The sequence below is a fragment of the Syngnathus typhle genome, linkage group LG1 (genome assembly GCF_033458585.1).
Source record: "Syngnathus typhle isolate RoL2023-S1 ecotype Sweden linkage group LG1, RoL_Styp_1.0, whole genome shotgun sequence".
Classification (NCBI taxonomy): domain Eukaryota; kingdom Metazoa; phylum Chordata; class Actinopteri; order Syngnathiformes; family Syngnathidae; genus Syngnathus; species Syngnathus typhle.
In genome coordinates, this window is record NC_083738.1 from 7,635,137 (window position 1) to 7,643,424 (window position 8,288).

General features: G+C 38.8%; 1 protein-coding gene across 1 annotated transcript; it reads left to right on the forward strand.

The window, feature by feature from the left end:
- Positions 1 to 1,119: 1,119 nt before the first annotated feature.
- Positions 1,120 to 6,618, forward strand: LOC133162266 (transmembrane protein 182-like). The gene is made up of 5 exons (XM_061291354.1): positions 1,120 to 1,435; positions 3,937 to 4,060; positions 5,430 to 5,528; positions 5,661 to 5,798; positions 6,021 to 6,618. The coding sequence occupies exons 1-5, from the start codon at positions 1,274 to 1,276 to the stop codon at positions 6,239 to 6,241; spliced, it is 744 nt and encodes a 247-aa protein (XP_061147338.1). The 5' UTR covers positions 1,120 to 1,273; the 3' UTR covers positions 6,242 to 6,618.
- Positions 6,619 to 8,288: the final 1,670 nt, after the last annotated feature.

Here is an 8,288-nt window from a genome sequence, read left to right on the forward strand (position 1 = left end):
ATGGGTGGAAGAGAATCGCATAAAATACTGTTATAAGGCAATAAGATACCAGAGCAAATTGTGTGCGTGTGTGTGTGTGTGTTTATAGAATGATATTGTACTGAACTTTAGTCACTGGAGTTCTTGTATTATACAGGCAAGCAGATTGATGATATGAAAGTTGCGTGAATTTTGTGGAAAGTTAAGAATTATTCAAAAATGACTGGCTATTCCCAAATTGTGTCACGTGAAAAAATTAATTACTAATGACAAAGGTTTGTTTGTTTTTTCAAAGAAAATGAAGCTTTCCTCTTCCAACTCTATTTGAAATACTAAATATACATAGTATGGTACAATATTCACATATAATTGGAAGAGAAGTAATTGGAGGAAAAACTAAAATAATAGAATAGTGCCATAGGTTGTCTGAATGGGAAACACCGATTTGATGCCCAATGAAACATGAAGCAATATTGAGTAAACAGTTTTGATTAGCATTCAAAAGTACTGCAAAGTGGTTCAAAGTATTAATAAAGTCATTTGAATGTATTGGTAAAGTTGCTTCATCCACCATCATTCCGTACATGCAGACTCAAGATGAATTTTAATTATATATTTAATATGTGCATGTTTCATAATCTGTATAGTGCCCTTTTTTAAGTACTTTCAGTATGTGCATCTTTACTTTCTTTTTCTGAAGCCTCTCTCTCTCATGATCATGTAGTTTGCCATTCAGTCAACATATATATATTTTTTTACTGTTGACTGGTGGTCTCAGCTCTGCAGGCCTCATAGAAACACCCGAAGCTCATGAAGAACAGGGTCAAAAAAGAGGAGGAGTGGAAATAACTGCCCATTACAAGGTATGTGTACAACTGTATAACCTTCCTTGGGTTAGAGTTAAGGTTTCTACACCTGTTGAATATTTAAGAGTCATTTGCATCACCGTTCTAATTTATTGTCAAAGTGTTCCTTCAAGAGTAACACCGAGCCAACAAATACCTTGAGTTCCTTATAGCTTGCACACTTGCCGTCTTCATTCTACATAAACAACCAGTCCTCATTGCTCGGCACACCAAGGGTAATTTGACGAGGACAGACGTGCTTCCTAAAATAACTCTGATACCCCGCCTGGAGCTTCTGTCCCCCTTACAACAACTCCCTGCATGCCAGGGAGTGGTCCAGAGACGGTTTGGCAGAGAGCTGGGCAGTAGAGTGGACAACGTTGAGGTGTCACTTATTACAAAAGAAGATACAAGTACGCAAGTTGTCGAGAGGATTCTTGGTTGGAGCTATGAGGGTGGGAGCTGCAGCCTTAGCTGGGGGTATATTTGGAGCATTAGGGACCATATGTTTCTTTTTGGCCTTTGGTACGGACTACTGGTTGGTGGCCAGTGACAACTGTGGACCTTACACATGGCCCACAATAGGAGAAACAGATGCCAACAGGACCGAGGTAAGACATGTACTGTGTGAAAATTGCTTGTAAAAAAAGAAAAACAATGGATGGACTGTAAAGTAGTCAGTGTAGTGTTTGAGTACTATGTTTTTTGGGGAGGCTTTTTTTTAAAAATTGTGGGCGTACATGGATAGAATCAATTATGCAGGCATGCTAAATCTCGCACTGTAGTGTTCACAATACTGCAATGCTACACAAACCTGTGCAAATGTTCCAGCAGCGTTCAGGAGTCCTGATGGCGCAACACTATAAATGTATACAGCAGTGTGAATAAATCTTGACTTGTTGTTAAATTGATGCTATAATGATTACAGAATATAATTTTTAACTAGAATGTCACCCAGTGGGACACACATGCCATTAACAGAAGTGGGAAAAATAGTTTATATTGTGCTCTACAAATTTGTTTTTGCTGTTTGAAAATTGCCGTAACTGTTGCACCCAAATTGTGGAATTCACTTCCATTAAAGTAAAAGTGAAGTAGAAACGGATTGTTTTGTTGTTGTTTTACTCGTGTTAATTTCCTGTTATTATGTATTATACAGGTATCGTGTATATAGTATATATAATGTAAGAAATTGACACTCCAAGTTTTTTTTATTTATTTAAATAATGACGCCAGAATAAAGCATGTCAAATTTTCTTCCACCATTGATTCTACATTTCAGATGTTGCATCTGTACAAGTCGATTAAAAAAAGTCCTTTTGAGAGATCAATCCCTGGCCATTTTTTTCCTTTTGTCTGTTAATCATCATCTCGTGTCATCTAGTTTTTGGTAACGTTGACTGTTTGCTGTATTTTCTCATTCATCTTGATGATGACTGCCTTGATTGGAAACTAACATAAGAACAGGGGTGTGTATGTGGAGTGGCGTCATTGATAAATGATACAGGCTAAAATGGTGAAAATATTAAAGCGAATGACTTTTTCCTTGAACCACTTCTTTACAAAGATTTACATGTTTTGTTTTTTGTGTGCTAATTAATTGAATTTGTCTTACTATTTTTTTGTTTTACTGTGACTGCTGTTAAAAAAAAGGTAATTAATAGAATAATGTTAGTTGTGATGCAAGACTCTTATTTTTAGTTTATTAATGTTTTAGTTGCCTTTCACTCAGTGCCTTATTTTCCTGTTACCCGCGTAAATATGTATGAACTACTGTGCTTTTCACATTCATGTATTCTCCTGTCAAATCTTCTGAAACAGCCACCATGGACAAGTTGGCAAAGAATGTGGTGTACCAAAGAGGCATGATTCATTGACAACGATGACTACATGGAAATTATAGAACATTAATTTTTTGTGACACTTGTGAATGTCATTTAAATCCATGAAAAGATTAAGCACACTTTATATTTGAAACAGCCTTATATAGAGGATGCTGTGTAGTTGGGAATCAGAAATATACTTGCTAAATTTACACTTTGAAGAACAGCATGCTTTTTTTTTATTCAGTATGCAATAAATCCAATATGAGTAATTAAATCAGAATTTTGCATTTATGAGTTCATGCATGTTCCATGGCCCAACTTTCTTTCTATATATATTTAATTCGAGATTCATGTAAACTTTCCTAGATTATGTTTTTTTAGTCTAGATGATGATGATGATGATGATGAGAAAACTTCATCTCACAGCGGGGAAATTAACTTGTCACAACAACGTACAAGAGTGCAAGAATAGTGCCAAATTTAAAAAAGGATAATAGATAAGATAGAAAAGATAATAATATTCCCATATTGGCAACAAAACAATAAGTAATAATATTTAGAAATATCATTTGAGGTTCAGTTCGGCAATTTGTGGATTTTATTTTCTGAAACATCACGGCTATTAAATATAACGCATGGAAAATAAAATTCAACACAGTGTGCCAACCGCATAAGACTATGGTAAAGAAGAAAATAAATACAACATACATAACATACAAGTACAAGACAATATAAATAAATAAAAAGTCTCTGATCTTTCAAATACATTTGATTGTTTTCTGGAAGTCTCTTCGAAAATTATTTGTGGGCATGTTGAGTGGCAAGTTTTGAAAGTGGATTCAATCGTAGAGTGTAATGTAATGATGCAGCTTCCTGGGGACATTGCTTGTCATGGAGAGGTGCATGTGTGCGACCAGAACAGCCTGCAAATGCAAGCATATTTCCTGATACGCACGGAGGAGAATATGGCTCTAACGACACCCATTAACGGGAGCTACTAGTGCTGAAAAGTCTTTCATTTTTCCATGAGAGGTTGATTAAGGTTTCTCTGAGTCATCAATCATATTTTTCAACAAGTTGGTATGAGCATGCATGTTTCATAAATTCTTCTTGAAAACTGCACAAACTTCTCAATCAGAACCACATTGGAGGCCTTGGAATTTTTTAGGTCGTGATGTGGGCCCTCAGAGCAGCTGCACAGCCACATGTTGACTCACTGACAGATATTTCGGCTGTCGTGTCTTTATTTGACAACTGATGTCAGCTTGTCTCTTTTTATTCTTCAGCTGGAGTTTGTGAAAGCAGTCACCATCTCTCCTGCGTCTCTCACCCTCCACCATGAAGGCTTTTTTTGGCGTTGTGTGTTCCAGGTGGAATCCACCGCAAATGAAGTCTTGGCAACGTTTTTCAGTATGTAAAAGATTTTACAACGGGGCTTGTTTTGATCAGTATCCTGCTTTATAATAGTATAAAACAAAGTAAAGTAAAATAGGGCAGTAATCTGTACAAAATAAAAAAATACAACTATTAATAATACTTACATTTTTACAGGAGAGGAGTGTGCAAAATCTATGATAGCAGCAATAAAGTGAATGTGAACAGTTTGGAAATATAAAGTGCAGATCAATGCAATAAAGTGAATGTGAACAGTTTGGAAATAAAAAGAGCAGATCAATGTCTCACTGTGTCACTAACGATGGAGTCCCCAGAAGGAGTGCTCTCCAGCACTTCTTCCAAGGACTCCAAAAAGGACGGGGGTACTCTGAGCTGCGGTTTGATGCATAGACACAACTGTCAGGACCTGTCCCCCCACCCGAAGGCGGTGGAAGGCTACTCTCTCGTTCACCGGGGTGAACCCCAATGCGCAGGCGCCCAGCCGGGGGGCAATAGGTATGCCCACACCTGCTTGACGCCTCTCACTGTGGGCAACTGCAGAGTGGAAGAGAGTCCAGCCCCTCTCAAGAGGGCTTGTACCACAACCCAAACTGTGTGGAGGCAAGTCCGACTACATGTCTAGTTGGAACCTTTCTGCCTCGCACACTAACTCGGGCTCCTTCCCTGCCAAAGAGGTGACATTCCATGTCCCAAGCGCCAGCTTCTGTAGCCGGGGATTGGACCACTAAGGTCTTTGGCCACCGGCCAGCTCACTTAGCACTTGACCCCTTTGGCATAATGTGTGTGCTTTTAAATGCTTGTTTCGAACTTATCATTGCATTCTAATAGAAGTGTGAAACTAATAGAACGATTCTATTCCCACATGTTCATTTTACACAGTGTACCTTTAAGGTTACGGTTACATAGAAGCGCCTCTTCTATATCGCCTAAACAATTCTCTCATCTATTGAAATCAACAGCATATGTCAATAGACACGTTCTTCTTTTTCAAATGTTTGCATACAAATGGTGACTTACATAATTCTGCAGAACACGTCTACGATAATGGACAAAAGACATATAGTTTTCTTATATCTCTACCATTGTTCAGTCCAGTGCCAATATTTTCTCTCTCGTCTCATTCACCATGCCATAACAAAGGTTTGTGGGAATTTGAACATGAAGTTGCTTTTGCAAAAATATGCAAATTCCACATGTCCTACTCGTTGATATGTCAGCATAATTGGAATAAAAATGATTGCTAATGAAAAGCAAAGCTAATGGTGGTGTAAGACTTGCACTATACACAATGATTAATACATTTACAATTTATTCCACCACCTCTCAATGTAAGGTTTATACCATACAGCAGTTTTTTTAGACTTTGTTTTCCTTTTTCTTGTAGCAAACCAACCAGAATCCAAGGTGTGTGTCCATGGCTACCTCTTTCCATTACCAATCGCACTTGGACCAGTACCTCATCCCAGTTATGATGCTACAGCAGGTGGTGAACATTTAAATCATGACAATATTTACATTTGCTGAGAACATTACCGGTAGCTTCGATGAACATAATATTGCCAGTCCAAAACACCACCAACAGATTGGATTGTGATGAGTGGTGTGTTTGTTTCAGTGTTTCGAGGTTTCTGGACAGTGTTTATGATCCTTGCACTGGCCTCTGCTCTGACTGGAAGCTTCCTACTGGTCTGTGGAATCCCCTTCATCAGCCATAAACTCTACAAGCTGGGCGGAGCCTTTCTCATCATTTCTGGTAAAATAATCTTCAGCTATGCAAAGAACACAATTCGAGTGCTGTATGAAATATACTATACACTATAAATAGACAAAAGTATTGGGATGATTGGACACACTCATGCAGATTACTCACTGTTGTTATAATGACTGTAGGTGTAAACATTGCTACCATTGTAATAATAAAGACAGAAAAGGTCTTATAACATCGGTCGCCTGATGTATATTTATTTCTCTGCAGCGTGCCTGTTCCTCTTTGTGGTGCTGCTTTTCGTACTTTGGATGGAGGTGGTGGATGTGGAGCGTTACATCCTCCAGGAGAGAGGGGAAACATGTATCGATATGCAGGTTTCGCTGCTCTATGGCCTGTCGTTCATGGTGGCTGCAGCTGGCGTGCCCCTGCAGCTCCTCTCGGGGTTGATCTTCATGCTTGTGGGACGAGCGTTACTTGCCAACAAGTGAGCAAGGCCATCTGGTGTGGAAAATGAGACAACTGACCTTTTTGTGTCCATCAAGGAGATTGAGCATTGATTCGTTCAAAATCACATCATTGTCCTTCAAAGGCATTGCTGCAGAGACATTTTTTTAGAAAGGAGTAGACCAGAATGTAAATTGACTCTGCACAACCTCCTCCCAAAGGGCCTTCCGCATTTGTCACTGTCAAGATGTAGAGAGAAATTAGAACCTAATTTGATGATGTACAAGCAGCCGAAAAGAGGTGAACCATTTGTAGATGACAATTTGTTCATCAATGTACTGCTTATTTAATTCAAATTTGACTGCTTTTTATTTTTTTTAAGTTCCTTTTCCTCTATTAAAATGATTGGAATTTTCTCACATTTTATTTTAGTTATTTGTAACCTGTGACATAAATGTACTCATTAGAATTTCACATCAATGTCAGGAATAATAATAATAAATCAGTTGCTCAATCAGTTTTATCTAGCTACTCTCTAGCTATCCGTATCGTTTTATAAGAAACACAAGACGAGTTTTAAAACGTGCAGTCCAATTAATCATCAACAATGAGGTAGCTAATGATGGACAAATGAAGCTTCAAGATGATTCATGAACCCGTTGTCGTGTTAACTTAGACCTCTAGATGGCACTCTGTTCACCAAAGAGGTGAAAGCCCACCGACTTGCCATTTCCTAAAACCCTCACTTTAAACCAACATTGCCATCTAGAGGAGCCGAAAAATACAACAACTGGTTCGTGAAGCTTCATTTTCCCAACAGCTAATGGTTGTTCGTCTCTGCGTGCTCTGCGATTGGCTGGCAACCAGTTTGGGGTGTCTCCCACCCATTGACTGCTGGGATAGTCTCCAGCGCGCCCGCAACTTCTATGAGGACAAGCAGTATGGAAAATGGATCGATGGACTATCTGATGCTAGTCAGTCAGTGTTTAATGATTCAATTCACAAATGTCTATACATTTACGTATCAATACAATGCTGCAAGTGACACAAAGGGAGGCAATGCAGCTGTCTTTTGGCGAGGGATCAAACAAACTGGAGTGGAGCAATACCATGGTGAGTGGCTGGATGGAGCAAAAACTTCAATTATTTGGACAGGAAAAACGATGAAGGAGTTCAAGGATGGCAATGATTTGTTTGGGAGAAGAACTGATGCATTTTTACGACCCAAGGGGCCTTTGAAGACTGAACGACTGGTTGGCATGCAGCAGCGCTCTTTACTAGCAAGCTCTATGTACTTCTGATCCATGCTTTTTCTATAAACCTTGTCATTAGCTTTACGTATTGCTGCTTCATCCATCCATCCATCCATCCATCCATCCATCCATCCATCCATCCATCCATCCATCCATCCATCCATCCATCATCCATCCATCCATCCATCCATCCATCCATCCATCCATCCATCCATCCATCCACCCACCCATCCATCCATCCATCCATCCATCCATCCATCCATCCATCCATCCATCCATCCATCCATCCATCCATCCATCCATCCATCCACCCACCCATCCATCCATCCATCCATCCATCCATCCATCCATCCATCCATCCATCCATCCATCCATCCATCCATCCATCCATTTTCTATACCGCTTGTTCAAATTAGTTAAATGAAAGAAAGAAAGAAAGAAAGAAAGAAAGAAAGAAAGAAAGAAAGAAAGAAAGAAAGAAAGAAAGAAAGAAAGAAAGAAAGAAAGAAAGAAAGAAAGAAAGAAAGAAAGAACACAATTAGCATGAAAGTAACTTCATGAAATAAATCCAGTTGTAAATCTGAGGTTTCAAAATAAAACACAAATAAAGGAATGATTCATTAAATTTAATCTTCAAGTCACGAAACGTGTACGATACGTTATGTAGTCGTAACAAGTGAAGAATCGTCATTCGAAAGGACGTCCAATCAGAAAAGTTGCCTAAATAAAAAAAAATCTTGAATCTATTATAAAATAATTCATCCCCACAAGTGGCCAGCTGAGGTCTCTGTAACTCTCCTTTTCAGAACAAAACGTTTTCGTGCGTGGTTGGACAGAA

What these genes read in the sequence shown, in the direction of transcription:
- LOC133162266 (XM_061291354.1), top strand. Translation starts at nt 1,274, where the DNA reads ATGAGGGTGGGAGCTGCAGCCTTAGCTGGGGGTATATTTGGAGCATTA. An exon ending in CAGATGCCAACAGGACCGAG is followed by an intron (nt 1,436 to 3,936) that starts GTAAGACATGTA and finishes TTTATTCTTCAG; the next exon opens with CTGGAGTTTGTGAAAGCAGT. An exon ending in CAGTTATGATGCTACAGCAG is followed by an intron (nt 5,529 to 5,660) that starts GTGGTGAACATT and finishes TGTTTGTTTCAG; the next exon opens with TGTTTCGAGGTTTCTGGACA.